This window comes from Taudactylus pleione, unplaced genomic scaffold, assembly GCF_031769625.1.
Source record: "Taudactylus pleione unplaced genomic scaffold, aTauple2 ptg000256l, whole genome shotgun sequence".
Lineage (NCBI taxonomy): Eukaryota > Metazoa > Chordata > Amphibia > Anura > Myobatrachidae > Taudactylus > Taudactylus pleione.
Genome location: NW_028284658.1, coordinates 10441171 through 10458570, shown reverse-complemented (window position 1 = coordinate 10458570; position 17400 = coordinate 10441171). Strand labels below are relative to the sequence as shown.

General features: G+C 40.8%; 1 protein-coding gene across 6 annotated transcripts in view; it reads left to right on the top strand.

Moving 5' to 3' along the window:
• The window catches only part of RALY (RALY heterogeneous nuclear ribonucleoprotein), a 211950-nt gene extending 194932 nt beyond the window's left edge, over nt 1-17018 (top strand). For all 6 annotated transcript variants that reach the window (XM_088480651.1, XM_088480645.1, XM_088480646.1 and 3 more), the window contains 4 exons: nt 2780-2940; nt 4150-4263; nt 5531-5676; nt 15392-17018. In XM_088480651.1, the coding sequence (XP_088336777.1) occupies nt 2780-2940; nt 4150-4263; nt 5531-5676; nt 15392-15418 (448 nt within the window). In that variant the 3' untranslated portion in view covers nt 15419-17018. The remainder of the gene's footprint in view (nt 1-2779; nt 2941-4149; nt 4264-5530; nt 5677-15391) is intronic.
• The last annotated feature ends 382 nt before the right edge of the window (nt 17019-17400 follow it).

Below are 17400 nucleotides of genomic sequence, written 5' to 3'. Positions count from 1 at the left end.
GACGACCCTTGGTCTCTTCCTCTGCAGGAAGACCTTCTGCAACAGGGTCCTTTTTATCTATCAGGACTTAAAGCGGATTTGTTTGATGGCGTGGCTGTTGAAAGAGCTATCCTAAGAAGAAAAGGGTATCCCTTCAAGGGTGATTCCTACTATGCTGAGGGCTAGAAAAGAAGTTACGTTTAAGCACTATCATCGTATATGGAAGGCGTATGTATCGCGATGTGAACGCAGCAGTTCACCACCGTCAGAATTCAAGATAGTAAGGCTTCTTTTTTTTTTTCTACAGGCTGGTTTATCAGTGGGCCGTCGTCTGAGATCTTTGAAAGTTCAGATTTCGGCTATGTCGATTTTCTGTCAAAAAAAGACTAGCATTATTGCCGGATGTCCAGACATTTCTACAGGGGGATATCAGGTTACAACCTCCGTTTGTACCTCCTACGGCCCTAAGGGATTTGAATTTGGTCCTCTCCTTCCTCCAGTCTTCCCTATTCGAACCTTTACAGACTGTGTAATTAACATTTTTTACTTGGAAAGTGGTTCTCCTCTTGGCGCTTGCCTCTGCTAGGCGTGTGTTGGAGCTAGGGGTATTTTCTTGTCATAAACCTTACCTAATTTTTCAGGATAGGGCTGAGCTCCGTACGTAGATATCTTTTTTACCTAAGGTAGTGTCTGCGTTCCACATCAATCTGCTAAGGTGCAACAAGAGGCAGGAAAGCCCCGTATACACTAGGAATAAAATGAATATAGGGAGAGCTCCTTAAAGACGCATCCTCTTGGTATCCAAGGTAAGCCATGCCCCCCGCGTTCCACATCAATCAACCGATTGTGGTTCTAGTGTTTAAAGATGATTCTTCGGCATCCAGACCCCTAGTCATGGTTTGGGCTCTTCGGATTTACGTTGATAGAATGGCATCCCTCTGGAAGTCGGTTACGCTGTTTGTTCGATATGATAGGGCACGTTCTGGCTGACCGGCTTCAAAAGAAACTTTCAAGATGGATTCGTCTGACTATCAGACAGGCCTATTTGGCTGCATCGAAACAACCTCCTACTTCCATCAGAGCGCATTCTATGCGCTCAGTGGGTCTTTCGTGGGCAGCTGCCTGCGGTGTTTCCCTAACTCAGCTTTGTCTGGCGGCCACTTGGTCAGGCCGGCATACTTTTGCAAAATTGTTCCCGTTTTAACACGGTTGCGGCATCTGCTTCACAGTATGGTCGTGCTGTTTTGCAGGGTTCTCAGCGCTCTCCCGCCCGGGATGGGAGCTCTGGGACATCCACACTGTACTGAGACTCCAGTGTCCCCTAGTGGATAAAGGAGAAAACAGGATTTTGGTACTTACCGATAAATCCCTTTCTCCGATTCCTCAGGGGACACTGGACGCCCACCCAGCGCTGTTCCACCTGCATTCGTTATTGTTCTTCCAGGTTTGGACAGTTGTTTTCCTCAAGGTTTGCTGGATTTGTTTGCATATACGCTTGTTTGTTCATCTATGTTCTAGCTTCTCTTCTCCTCTATAATTCTATTTTCCAGCTCTCCTCAGGCACAGTGTATTAGACTGACCTGTAGGGGGGTATAGAGGGGGAGGAGCTAGCTACTATTCAAATTTATTAAAGTGCCAGCTCCCGTTAACCCACATCTATACCCCACTGTACTGAGACTCCAGTGTCCCCTGTGGAATCGAAGAAAGGGATTTATCGGTAAGTACCAAAATCCTGTTTTATGTCCTTCACTTAACTCAGCACAATAGTGGCATCGGCAGCTACCAATTTCTGCACAACCAACCAATTGACTGTCCTAAACCCCTTACTTTGGAACATTGTCTGGCAGCTTTGAAGTCAACTGGACTAGTAACTGCTAGATCTCCTTTCCTCTCAGTAGTAGTCATTAATCCATATTCTGACTTGCAGAGCAGGTTATGTCACATCTGCACCATGGACCAGGACAAACTTGCTGCTTTGAGGGCTGCAGGTGTGCAAATAGTCCAATGTTAAACAATTAGGGATAGGGATCTCTGCAGAAAAATCTCAGACAGCAGGAAAGTCGTATTCAAGAAAATATTGGAAAAGATGTGTCTGCTGGTCCTGAGCTTTATATTATAAACATGAACAATGTGTCTTATTTCTAAATATTAAAAAAAAGAAATTTTAAAACACTTTTATAAAGCAGCATAAGCTGTTTTGCCAGTTAAGTGGGAAACGCCATCTATTAAATACTGGTTTGATACACTCTATTTTTACATGTCATTGGATTATATTACACTGTAACTGGATATGAATACAGGGTTTACATCTAGTTTTACATCTGTCTGGTTCTGTTGGGTAGAGTTTAAAGAATCCGATATGTATAAGAGATACACTAATTAGTCTACTAGCTCTCTTCCAACCACAAGAAACCTTGGACATTAGAGTTACAAATTGATTTTTCTGTTTCTCAAGTACACATACAGTATCTTCCCTCTCCCCATCCTATGTCCCCTATGCAACCTCCACCACCACCCCTCTAGTTTTTTTTTCTTGTATACAGTTATTACGGGTGAAACAGATGCTTCACGCAAATAATGTAAAAATTGGTCTGGTCATTAGCAAATAATGAATTGATTTGCATAAGCATTGTTGTGCATTTATGAGCACATTGAAAATTAGGATTAAATTAGTTCCTTGTTGTTCTAATGTCCCCCCAGCTCGCTAGTTTATTTTATTTCTAACAAATTCTGTACTGAAATACAGAGCTGAACAGCAAAAATGTAAATTCAGATAATCCATCTGTGTCTCCCCATAAAGATTGTTTGAGTATCGAGGAAGAGTGTCCCCTGCTCCTCGGGCAGTCCCAGTAAAACGTCCACGTGTGACCGTGCCTCTAGTACGGCGAGTAAAATCAGCGATTCCGGTAAAACTGCTAGCGAGATCAGCAGCCATCACAGGAAATGCAGCCAAGTTAAGACGTAAGTATGGATTTAGGCCTCAGAAGAATGAATGGTCCACATAGCAATATATGCATTACATGAAATAGAACATGATTGAAATGTTTCCAGTATTTTAATTAACAGTGTTTTTCCTTAGAATCTGCAGTGATATCACATTTTTTATTACTCTATGATAGAAAATAAAATGACATAAAAAAGTAATATCTCTGCAAAAACTCAGTGCATGTATCTGTTAATCATAGTGCTTCTAGTGGTATCATTTATTCTGTGATCTCATATTTATTAGCAGGAATTTCCTTATATAAATATTTATTTATAGCAACTAAAATTTTTTTATTCAGGCACGAATTATATGAAGTTTATGCCATTTCAGATTTAGAATGTGCCATTTACCCCATGCACTTATCTAATTAAAATACTTCCCATCTAAGGGCCAAATGTAATAGGGTGAGAGGTTAGAAGTAACTCTCACACTATTACATTGGTCGAGTTGTATCTTCAAAATGGAAAAACATCTGTATGAGAGTTTAAATCGTGAGAGTCTGAAAAACATGCGACATTATAAATAAATAGTAGTTATTTTATATTTTTAATTTCACTGTGAACATCAATGATATCTCCCATACATCTCTGAACTCAAAATTTCAGATTTCAGTATTACAATTTTTTCCAATACATCTCTTATTTCAGTATCAACATCAATTATTTCCACTCTACTGGTCAGGTTATATGGTTACGAGTAAATGCAAATCTGTCTGGCTGACCTTTTTTAGTAATGATATATACAGTACATTTCTAAGATTTAATAGCCAATTTGTCTCTTAGAGGGATGTATCAAACCTTCTAAAGAGAGAAGTGGACAAGTTGTCCATAGCAACCAATCAGATTTTATAGAATGTACTTGATAAATGCTTCTAAGAAGCGTATTGGTTGCTTTGGGCAACTTCTTTCTTTAGAAGCTGTAATCCTTTCCCTCAAAGTTCTCTATTATACCGAAGGGCATTTTCTCCATGCTGTACATCACAGTCTCTTGATTGGGGCTTGTGATTGGTTTCTCCCACTCATATACACCCACACTCCCAGTTTTTCTTCCAGTGCTCTAAGAGCAGAGAAGCCCTGGGGACATTGGCAGTCTGGTAGGCTGCATTACAGCCTTTTAAATTACAGTGACAACATACAATTTAACATTGAATAATAATGACATTGTCACATATGTTCTGTTTTTAGTAAGAAGCAATGAGATTCAGACTATTAAGTCAGAGCTCACACAGATCAAGACAAACATTGATGCCCTTTTAGGAAGGCTGGAACAGATAACTGATGAACAGAAGCCATGCTCAGGTTGGTTGATTGAGGATGAAAATGACTAGCCATGGAAAGGAGTGTTTTGTTTCATGATGATGAAGATCGAAGTATTAACTTTTCCGTGTCAGGCTTGCGGTAGGAGAATTGAAGAAAGGAGAAATATTGTTTTATATTGTGTTTATATCATATTAGGCAATGGTTACCCAAGTTTAGTTTCAGGTTGACATAACAGTAATGGGAGCAATCAAAACTTATAGATACCATACACCTACCATCAATATTGTTCCAACATCTCTGGCACTAAATGCACTCTAACTTCACTGGCTGATTACTGTCTAAAGCAGAGTCCTGCATTTAAAGATTGGGGGGCTAACACCTAGAGGCATCATGGGGTCTGGTGACACCTGGTGCGCACTCTGGATATCCACCGCATGTTGGGGGCATGCCTGGCCAAAGGGGTGTGGCCTGGATAAAGGGGCATGGTCTAGCAGGGGATCCCAATATCATCACTCTGGGGACAGCCGGGCATCACCAGAAATGCTGGGCTGCCCCCGGAGACTGGGCAGTCTGCGCTGTCAGCTCCTTTTCTATGACAGGAGAATGTCACACTGCAGCACCCAGCTCCTGTCACTGCACAGGAGCCGTCATTTTGGTGTCACCCACTCTAGTGCGGCCTGCCCCCTTCCCTCATGATGCCACTGCTAACATCTTACTAAGGTATAACTTTACTCCATGGTTTTGCCATTGTGTAAGTTAGACCTTCATAAAACCATTTTGCACTGCAGGTTGGGCAGATTTATAATGTGCAAAGAGATTTAGATTTGGGAGCAGCATGTTCTAGCTCAAATCTAAATTACAGTAAAACAATACAGCTGTCCAGTATTTGTGGACTACATACAACAGTAGCCAGTATGTACCTTGCATGCACAACATGTATGTATTTACATCCCTTCCATTGCAACACCTGCAAATAATATTGCAATTCTGAAAAAAAAATTTGGTCTCCAACTTTTTTTTTATTTTTATAAACAATTCGTCTGATACAAAGCTGGTGAGAGAACTGATTAAACTGAGATTTATGGGCAGAGATTATTATTTCTGAGATAATTTCTTGCAAATACAGTTAAAAACAAAGGACTAATTTTATGAGGATAGCTATTTATGACTTTAAGCAGTGATTTCTGCATAAACATAATAAAGTCCAATGATGAAATTCACAGGACATTCTGACAAATATATCACAGTACATAAAACTGCTTTGTACATGATCTACTGTTCCCTGACCTCTGCCTGCTTAACCCAGCCATAGCAGCAAGAAAGAAATCAGATTGCAGCCGGAGTGAATTCTCCCAAGATGACAGCACATCAGAAGCAGGTGACACAATTACAGATGAGCCTCTTAATGGAGACGAAGAAGAGCTTGTACAGGACGACTGTACGGATGACCTGGTATGAACTATATTAAAAACTATGAAAACATTCACCTAAAGTACACCTCATGCTGGCCAAACACATGGTCCTTTGCCTCAACGTCACAACACATCAACATCAAACCATGGTGCAATGTCTTCATCCAGGATTGAAATCTGCCCAGCAAATCACTGCATCAGCATCGTTGAGATATGTTCACTCAGTAGTTACAAATTAAAACTCCATGTGTGTAAAGTTTGCTCTCTTCTTGCAGTATGGAGTATTCTGTTCTTTTATAGCCTATAATGTAGCTTTGCCACTTGATTTACTACAAATTAGGTGCAAAGCTCAACACTAAATACTAAGGGTCTCATGCTGAATAGAACATACACCTGCTTGGTTGTTTTCACACTGTATGTTACGCTACCAAAAATTTCCAGCAGTACCATTTCCACCAAGTATAGGCTGGCGCACGTGCACTGATGCGTACAAGTCTGCATGCAGTCAACAATACTCATTTAGTTCTGCACACGCAATGCCGAAGCATCTAAGACTGGTTTGCACTCAACTCTGCACAAGGCCCTAAATCATTATAACCATAGGCATTAATAAACAGACTGTAACAACATGGGTGCTGCATGGTTGTATTCCATGATCCACAAACCAAAATTCCCCATATCAATAAACTGAACAAGGCTTTATTATTATTATTTTCTTTTTTTTGTCTGTTTCTACTTAGATATCAAAAAATACAGTAGGATTAAAGGGACTTAGGGGGATATTAATCAAAGCTTGGAGAAAGTAGAGAGAGATAAAATAGGAGATGTATCAAAGCTTGGAGAGACAGTACCACCCAATCAGCTCCTGTCATTTTTCAAACATTGGGGGAGACTTATCAAAAATTGGAGAGATACAGTACCAATCATCTCCTAATTGTAATTTTACAGGCTGTTTAAAAAATTATAGGAGCTGATTGGTTGGTACTTTCTTGCTCTCCAAGCTTTAATACATCTATCCCAAAGTACCAACCAATCAACTTCTGTCATTTTCAAACATACCCTTTGAAGTAGGGGTGTGCACCGGCCACTTTTCGTGTTTTGGTTTTGGATCTGGATTAGTTTTGCCAAAACCACCCTTCCGTGTTTTGGGTTCTGGGTTTTGTGTTTTGGATCTGTATTTTTTTTTTAAAAAGCATAAAAACAGCTTAAATCACAGAATTTGTGGGTTTTTCTGCTCCTATGCAATTATTAACCTCAATAACCTTCATTTCCACTAATTTCCAGTCTATTCTGAACACCTCACAATATTGTTTTTATGGCCAAAAGATTGTACCGAGGTAGCTGGATGACTATGCTAAGCGACACGAGTGGGCGGCACAAACACGTGGCCCATCATCTAGGAGTGACACTGCAGTGGCAGACAGGATGGCAGTTTGAAAAACTAGGCCCCAAACAGTACATACTGCAAAGAAAAAAAAGAGGTGCAAGATGGAATTGTCCTTGGGCCCTCCCACCCACCCTTATGTTGTATAAATAGGACATGCACACTTTAACAAACCAATCATTTCAGCGCCAGGGTCTGCCACATGACTGTGGCTGAAATGATTGGTTCGTTTGGGCCCCCACAAAACAAGCTGGCAATTAATGTGTCCCTGCACAAACTGGCTCTACGGAGGCAAGATGTCGTCCTCATCCTCCTCATCCACCGATTCCTTGGATAAAACAGGAAAAAGGGATTTAGGTGTCCCTGGACTGCTTACGGTCTTAGCCAAAGTTTCTGAACTTGACAGTAACTTTTTATGAACGTGCTGCAGGTGCCGTATAAGGGAGGATGTTCCTAGGTGGTTAACGTCCCTACCCCTACTTATTTCACCTTTACATATGGTACATATGGCAAGACAGTTGTTGTCCGGATTTGGATAGAAATATTGCCAGACCAAAGAGGTGGAATGTTTGGTCTTCTGCCCAGGCATGACTGTGATGGGCTTTTTCATCCCACGGACAACAACTGTCTCCCCCGGAGCCTGATTTAAACAAACCACATCACCATCAGAATCCTCCTCGCCAACTTCCTCCTCAGTGCCAGCTACACCAGTATCCTCATCCTGTTGTACTTCAACAGTGACATCTTCAATTTGCATATGAGCAAGTGGACTGTGGGTGCTCCTTTCAGCACTTGCAGGGGGCGTGCAAATGGTGGAAAGAGCCACCTCTTCATGTCCAGTGCTGGGAAGGTCAGGCATCACAACCGCCACCACACTTGGACTCTCCTTGGGGATTTGTGATATCGTCTTAGAACGCACAGTTCTTCGCTGTGCTTTTGCCAGCTTAACTCGTTTGATTTTTTTAGCGGGAGGAGGGCTTCCATCGTCATGTGAAGCTGAACCACTAGTCATGAACATAGGGAAAGACCTTAGACGTTCCTTGCCACTCCGTGTCGTAAATGGCATATTGGCAAGTTTACGTTTCTCTTCAGATGATTTAAATGTTTTTTTCAAGGTAATTTTCCTGAACTTTTTTCATTTGGGATTGTATGTGCCCTCTACTATGACATTGGGCATCGGCCTTTGCAGACGACGTTGATGGCATTTTATCGTCTATGTCATGACTAGTGGCAGCAGCTTCAGCACTAGGAGGAAGTGGTTCTTGATCTTTCCCTATTTTATTTTTATCGGAGAAAGTTTGGTACTCCATTTATGTTATATTGATATATACGTGCGGCTAAGGCCCACACAAACACAGAAAATAATTTTGTATTTTTGTTGGAGACTAGTGCACTTTGTGGGTTACACCACCCTTTAAGAAATGAGCCAGCCGGCCCTTTACTTATGGGACACAGGCGCACGCTTGGCGCTGCTCCTTTGTTGATGCACGTGCAGCTACAGCCCACACAATTCACTAACACAGAAAATATTTTTTTATTTTGTTTAGAGTGCCCTTTGGGGGTCACAGCACCCTTTAACGGACAAGCCAGCTGGCCTTTTACTTATGGGACACAGGCGCATGCTTGGCGCTGCTCCTTTGTTGATGCACGTGCAGCCACAGTGCACACAATTCACAAACACAGAATTTTTTTTTTAATTTTGTTTGGAGTTCCCTTTGGGGGTTACAGCACCCTTTAGCGGTCAATCCAGCCGGCCCTTTATTTATGGGACACAGGCGCACGCTTGGCACTACTTTGTTGATGCACGTGCGGCTACTGTGCACACAATTCACAAACACAAAAAAATATATATTTTTATTTTGTTTGGAGTGCCCTTTGGGGGTGACAGCACCCTTTAACGGACAAGCCAGCCGGCCTTTTACTTATGGGACACAGGCGCACGCTTGGCGCTGCTCCTTCGTTGATGCACGTGCAGCCACAGTGCACACAATTCACAAACACAGGAAAAAATGTTTTATTTTGTTTGTAGTGCCCTTTGGGGGTTACAGCACCCTTTAGCGGTCAATCCAGCGGCCCTTTATTTATGGGACACAGGCGCACGCTTGGCACTACTTTGTTGATGCACGTGCGGCTACTGCGCACATAATTCACAAACACAAAAAAATATATATTTTTATTTTGTTTGGAGTGCCCTTTGGGGGTTACAACACCCTTTAACGGACAAGCCAGCCGGCCTTTTACTTATGGGACACAGGCGCACGCTTGACGCTGCTCCTTTGGTGATGCACGTGCAGCGACAGTGCACACAATTCACAAAGAAAAAATATTTTTTTTTGCACTTGGGGGGAGCACCCCTTTAGGACTGGGACACTGCACAGGACTTTGGAGTGGACACAGCCCCTATGGACAACTGACTGCACAACACAGTCCAGCCAGCCCCTATGGACTTTAAAGGATTGGACACAGCCCCTATGGACAACAGCAGCACAGCACAGCACAACACTACACAGCACTACACTTCACTACACTACACTGCCCAGCCAGCCCTAACTCCCACCCTCCCTCTTCACTGTCCACAGCCGAGTGAGAAAATGGCGCCGACGCGGGTACCTTATATAGGATCCAAAACCCGCGCGACCCGGAAGGCGGGATGATGACGTTTTGCCTCGATTTCAGATCCGTCAGGCGGGAAAAGTCGAGCCTGACTTGGATCGGCCTCGGATCGGGGGGGCTCGGATTTCAGAAATCCGAACCCGCTCACCCCTACTTTGAAGTAACAGTTAAGCTGGGTACACACTATACTATGTATTGTACAAGAGACTAAACCTTTGGCCAGGATAGGCACTAATCAGAGATCTAATTGGGAACAGTGCTGCTTTCTAATAGAAAGGGAGATGCAGTATCTCACAAATATAGAAAAAAAGACAAGTATAGACTTCGCATATATATCTACCAGAGCAAATTATGGTCTCAATTAGTCTCTTAGATTAAAAAAAAAAACATAAAGGGGGGAATTCAATTAGCCGCAATAAGTGACTTTCAGCAAAAACGGCTTATCGTGCGAATTTGTACTTATCAGGAAATCCTATTAGCGCTTTTTTCACAATTCTCCATAGTAAAAAGTGACGAAAAGTTTTCACCACCTCCAATTGGATTGTGCGAATAACAGGAGTGCGCATAAACAAAAGATGCAAGATTATCACACAAAGAGTTGCAAACTGTGCGATAACTTAACATATGTTAAGTTATCGCATTATCGCGGCTAATTCAATTACCCCCTTAATGTAGATAAAAGAAAAAAAAAAACAATTACATAAACAAATGTACAGTACAGAATGAAAACAAAGAGGGGAGAGAAGCAATAAAGAATACATTTATAGAGAATTAAAGCACTGTTGTTAAAAAATAGTCAATAGATAAGTTAATGACCAGTTCTTATGCATCACAAGTGATGAAGATATAACATGCAGTTCAATCCAGATCAAAAGTATAATGCCCATTGTTGAATAGATCAAATTTGTAAAGTCAAGAGTATATATTGTGTCCGTTCATATAAGGTATAAGACAGCCCATGCACAGGCTGATTTGTACTGTAAAGAATTACCTTGTTAGGACAGTAGCTCCTGGAATCCGTGCCCCAGAGATGGCTCGACACGTGTCTGACACAAACTAAAAGGAGCATATACCGGCTATTCGTGGAAGTGAGTCTGGTGGTGCCGCTCCATCAGAGAGATGTTCTCTAGTCTTAATTTTGTCGGCTCTGGGAGGGCAATATGTGGTGACCGCTTGTGGAGCTGCGGTCCCACAGGATAGTGATACACTGTGAATATGGAGGCTCACGTATGTTGAATCGGTGAAAAAGTGCTAATCTGTCTGCGTAATTCAGGCATGGCCAACGGAGCTCTAGTGATCCAGGGAGTTCTGCAATGTATTGTGCCATGCACTGGTCATGACACCTGCTGCTGTCCTGACCAGTGCGAGATGTCGTACGCATCGTATAGCGTGTATGGCCAATCCGTCGCCCATCGCATCATCCCATCTGCTGTTCTGCACAGCAGATGGGATGATGCAATGAATGACTCGGTGCTATTACATGCAGCATGTAACGATACATCACGCTGGTATACGTCAGATCATGCAATGTGTACGGTGCGCGATGTATCGCCACATTGCATCACACCATCACTGGGTCACACCATCGTTGATTGGTTGGTACTTTATCTCCAAGCTTTGATAAATCTCTCCCTTAGTTCTACCTATTTCCTCAGTCTAACATTATCTACTCCTTCATCTGTATGAAGGGGGGTAACATTAACTATCCCTTACTGAAAACCTGATGCTAAACTCACTATTTAAATAGCCGTTTGTTTCCTTTTGTCTGGAATGCCTATTATCTGTAATATTAACCTGAATGGTAACTAATGTCCAGCACAGAGAACAGGAGGTTTCTGTCTTACAGTAGTACACTCACTGCACAAACTCATCTCTCCAATCCAATGCTACTGTTAATACACCAGATGGCCTCTACACTAATTTATATACAATATATATATATATATATATACACATACACATATATTTATATATATACACATACATGGATGTGTCCACACTAACCTATCCTCAAATTGCACCAAATAGGCCCTTTTGGCGCACCGTGAAAAATGGGACCAAGTAATGCTATGCTTCCCGTCCCTCAGTATTTTTTACTGCATTTGCATATTTCGCACTGCTAATGCGATAAAAGCACAAAGTACGAGTACCCAGTACACCACTATGGAATTTGTGTGCTATAGCAGTGCGACAATTACACTAATCCTAAAAGTGCAAGGGGGGTGGGGTTGGGGAGGTTAATGACTAAGCCGCGTCATGCACATGCAACATCTTGTGCATTTACACTGCCATGATTGCTAGGAAAGTTCAAATTCTAAGCCATCAGTAGACTACAATCCTGTTTGTGTGCGGCTCTGATGTGAAAAAGACACTGTTTGGTGCAAAGAAGCCGCTAAATTCAGAAACTAACTATCCGTCATGCCTAAGTAGTATCATGCAAAAATGCTAGGTGAATAAGAATATATTTGCGTGTGTATGTGTGTGTATATATATATATATATATATATATATATATATATATATATCCCCAGCAGATCACTGCATTGATACATATTATCCGGTTTCTTCAGAAAAATTTATGTATGCCCTGTTTACTGCTAGAAAATTTAAGTTTTTCCCTTTTTTTTACCGTTCCTATTTCATTTATGTGAAAAACTTGTCCAATTCCCAGTAAGAGTCTGCTATGGCATGACACTAAACAAAAAAGCACTGGGACAGACACTTAACGTGGCTGAAGTTGACCTAAGTGGAGACTGTTTTTCTCATGGACAACTTTACGTGGCCCTTTTGCGTGTCACGTCATAAAATCTTTTCATGTTAGGAGGAAAAAACAACTAGTTGTCTACAAGGCAATCTTATAAGACCTGGTTAAAAAAAGACTATCACCGTAAATTCAAAATTGCTAGTTTTAAATATAAGGTATCTGAGACTTCAAAAGTCAGATGCTTAAAGAAAAGAAAGTCCATCCCAACATTACTATATTCATTCCATGAAACATTTTCAGGATGTTGTGGCTTCTTGATTTTGTACTGGTCATGTAACCCTGAGGTGACTTTATTTATACATAATGCATTACTGGCACAGGTACAGTATAGTGCTTCTTATAATACACAAACTCAAATAATAAATGTGCACACTGACATACCAACATAGAAAATAGAGACATACACTTAAACAAAGCATTTGAGCCTTCCAAGGTGGTGGATAGGAAATGACTCCCTCTGAGCCAATAATATGACTGGCACATAGCCTCTTCCCTCTTGCTGTCAGAGTGCAGTGAAAAATGCAATGAGTTCAGGTCAATGGCAGAGATCAGTTCTGTGACACGGCAGCTGCACTTGGTCACTGAGTGTTTTGCCAGGTCAGTGATAACAAGGGGGGGTCCAAAGGGCGCATCCCTCTCCTTTGTCTTCGCCCACCCCCAGCCAAGCGATTTAAGATGTCGGTCTGGGTTTCTTCTAATCCCTGACTTGCCTTAGAAACGTGCAAGCATTTCGCAGATCTGTTAGGCAGCTTGTAGGTATGGAAAGATACTCACACGCTGCCTGCACAAATGCAGAGAAGGAAATATTCGAGCTGCTATAACAATGGAAGAATTGGCATTTTGAGACATTTGTATTTAGTAGTTTTCTGTTTTGTAGTCCACTTTCTACTGCCATTTAGTCTTCTGCCTTTCTTTATGGCGATTACCAAAAAAAAATAAAAATAAAAATAAAAAAGTCCAGCCTTAGTTAACACCACAGTAATGCATCACAATAATACGTATAGAATAAGTTGTATTTTTTTTCTGATTCTCAGCATTTTAAACTAAAATAGTAGAAAATTACCAAGACAGCAAATGGGCTGATGTAGAGGTGGACGTAAGCATGAATTGCACGCAGTTCATGTGCGGCTGTGATTTCAAGGATTCGCAAATGCAAAAATATGTAACTAGAAGTTTATTGATTCCCCTTGTGTACTTCCGTGTGACAGACTGAGCTAACCCTGCAATGCCCACTTTGCATATCTGAGCAATGCTCAACTGCACTCTCCACCATTGAATCCTTTGACAGACCCTGGCTAGTGCAGTCTTCCTTGTAACTTTTTTTAGATATTAACAGTGTGGCTGCGGTGCTGAGAAAGAGATCGCAGCTGCATGCTTAAACCCGCCCATGACACTCCCATAACAGGTCCTTGGTCACAACTTGAACCTCCCATGGAGTGAAGAAGTGGTCTCAAGTAATCGCAATGTCATACAGAAAATGCGCACGCCTTTGCACAGTAAAGGTTTATTAGACTTTCCGCACCTCCGCATAAGGCCCATTGTGTCACACGGATGTGACTCGTGCAGAGCCCAATAAAGAAGAGTAAGCGACTGTATATATAACTAGTGAGTGTTAGACCCCTAAATTGATAAGGATGGGCAACTGCATCTTAAGGGTGTCTTGATCCATCCCACTGATACTATTACTATTCTTAGTGGGGCTTTATTCCAGTTATGTATTTGATATTTTCATGCTGAGGAACAAGAGAGGATTTCCATTTGGTTTTTGTAAAGGGGAACAATGGATATGTATTTAATTGAACTTAATTAGTACTTTAATATTGTATTTGCCTCTATTTTTAATTGTATTTTACATGGTAGAGGCAAATGTAGTAATTAACACGATGTACATTCATACTACATGAATGTATTATGTATAGAATACTTCTGTATAAGTACTATAATTTGTACTGTAACTTTAGCATTTATTAAGATTGTCAAATGAGCATATTCAAAGCTTTTCTCCTACAGTAAGATTGGATCATGTGCTACCCCATGCAAAACTGCTCCGCAAAGCGCAGCTTCCAGGCACATTTTACACAAAACGTGTCCAACTCTACATCAGCCGATGATTTCAGTCAAATAAAGCTACTTTTATAAAGAATAAAAAAGGCAATTTTTACATCCTGAGTGATCTTTTCAAAAGAAACTGTAAAATGTATAATTCTAAATTTATGTAAATTTTAAATAACATGACAAATAACACATAATACAATGTAGTATATGACAAACAATCATTTACATCAGTGGTTCTCAACCTCGACCGTCAAGTTTTACCAATCGGCCATGTTTGGAGGATGTCTGTCTATGGAAGTAGGCTGGATAATTACGGGCCCAGCCAAATAGATTAACAGGCATTTAGATCACTGGATGCAATTTAGGAGTCCTCTGCACTGCTCACTCAGCTGACTCCATTTATAAGTGATCTAAGTGGCCTTAGATGTAAAAACACAGATTTGAATGAGGGTCTACTTTTATTGTTTCAAAACTGTATATAGTGCACTTGGAACATGCCTAATTGGCATACCAGCATTCACACGTATGTAGGCATGTATGGTGTGCAAAACCTACTGACCTCTAAAGGTACATACACGTAATAATTTTTGAACGTTTTAACTATAACGACATCATTATCGTTCAATCGTTGAAAAAATCGTTCAGTTTCTGAGTTATAACGATGAATGATTATCGTTCATGCGCGTTCCCGTTTGTAGTTCATTCTGACTGACCTACTGAACGATTTTCATTAAGGGAAGTTACAAAAATCGTTCATTACACTTTAAAAAATCTGACAGAAAATCGTTGGTAACAAAATCGTTGTGTGTATGCAGCTTTACACTACTCCAAATAGAATTCCTGTAGCTAGTTTAAAGCATAGAAGACCTTTAGTTTAGCAACTTGTAATTTTACCTATTATGTACATGTAATATGCATTTTATATTTTTATGCTCATAGCTTCACCAGAGGGCTTGTGATCTGTGAAGGGATACGTCTGTGCTTCTGTATATAGACTCCTTACACATGAGAGCAGTCTGCCTCCCTGAGACTCCAGCTTGCTGGTCGGTTTTTCAGAAGATGTAAACACACAAATTATTTATCATTTATAACACGAAAGTGACCCGTCTGTTGAAGGAAGCGCACATTATCCGAACAAATGGAAAAGCACTGGATGAACTTTGGTTAATATTATGTAATAAATTGGGGATAGAAATCTAACTGTCGACAATAGACCGCATGATCAGATCTACACTGACCGAGCCAAAAGCAGCAACAGGTTTTGGTAACTGAGCTATTAAATGACAACCTTTGTGCTGTATCCAAGTGAATCTTTAATTATATTGTTTTTGAATCAAGTAAGAGCAAAGTCTGCCTTAGTGCAAGATTGTTCAACTTTCATAGGATAGCCATTACTAATGTGCAGGAAAGAAAGGCACGCACTGGCGACGTTTCATTCACTGGCTGTACACAGGTTTGCCCCTACAGGCTAGGTCCCGCATATATAGATGCTGGTATTTATGGCACTGTTATTTAGTCAGTACAAATTCACATATGGGCTGCAGAGAAAATAATAAGACCAGAGAAAGAATTGTAATGGGGCCTTCTTAACACATCAGCTTTTTCTTTAAATATGTTCTGCTGAGATTGGGAGTGTTGCTTCCATCCTGTTCTCATCAACATGGGGTTGTTTGGCCCATAAATGCCCATACAAAACTGTGCCTGTACTTTGTGTATGAAGTGCAGCATAGCCACAACTTGCTCCCCACATCTTTTTCTAATGTCATAAATTACCCACAATTCAATGCTTCAGCTAATGTTAACAATTCCAATGGTCCAGTGATGAACCACAGCTCTGCTCATTATCATATTATATCACAGAGCAGACACCATACTGTAAACCATTACAGAAGGCTTGGCTTCATTAGGGCAGTACTTCATCTTTATTCATTAGGGTTCTGTCCACTATAAGACCACCTCAGCAGAGTAGCTCAGATTTAAATGACGATGAAACCTACATTTTCATCGTCTATGAAAAAAAATAACAGTTTTGTGAAATTGTATGAAATATAATAGGGCCCAAGTGACTATTAATGATGGATTCTGCTCCCAGCAAACATCTATTCCTTAGCACAACTTCATGATTTACAGGTTGGCACCAGATGCTGAAAAACCATGCCCTGTGCCAGCATATTTCCTCAAAACATACATCCAATGAGCCCTTTAGTGCGACGTCTTCATTTGCACTGGTCACTTGTCTAATGGAAGTTAGTGTCACTCGTTTACAGCAGGGCAGTAATGAGCTGCTGTTTGTAAATAAAAGGGATGTAATTACAGATAAAGAAAACGTTTTCTAACTTTTTTTAAATACACAAAGAAGTGTTAAACTTTGGGTCTTTATTGTGGTAAGGGAAGTAAGTACATGTTAATAAAGAGCTGATAGGTGTTCAACAAACTCAGGTGGAGAGGGACAGGATCACACTGATCTACAGTATATTGTGTCTGTAAAATATATATTGTGTCTACTTTTGGAAAGCGTGTAAAATCTGTGCAATTTGATGCTGTAAATAAATGATCCTGAAAAATACTAGTAAAGTGCAGTTACTTTTGTTTGTTTATTATCGTTATGGGTCACTTACCTGGACAAATTTACTAAAAGGGTAACAAACACCTCATCAATCACACCTCATATGGTGCATACACACGATCAGATTTTTTCTTCAGATATGGACGATAACGATTTAAAAATCGTTCAGTCGTTCATATCTGAAGGAAAATCGTTCATATCTGACATGCCTGAACGATGGACGATCAACGATGCGCGTTCCCGTTTGTCAGATAACGATATCTGACATCTGATGGGTTTGCAGTCAGACTTGGACGATTCCATTCATTTTAATGCAGTGAAAAATCGTTCAATCGTTCAAATCGTTCAAAACTTTGGTCAAATCGTTCAGTCGTTCATCTGA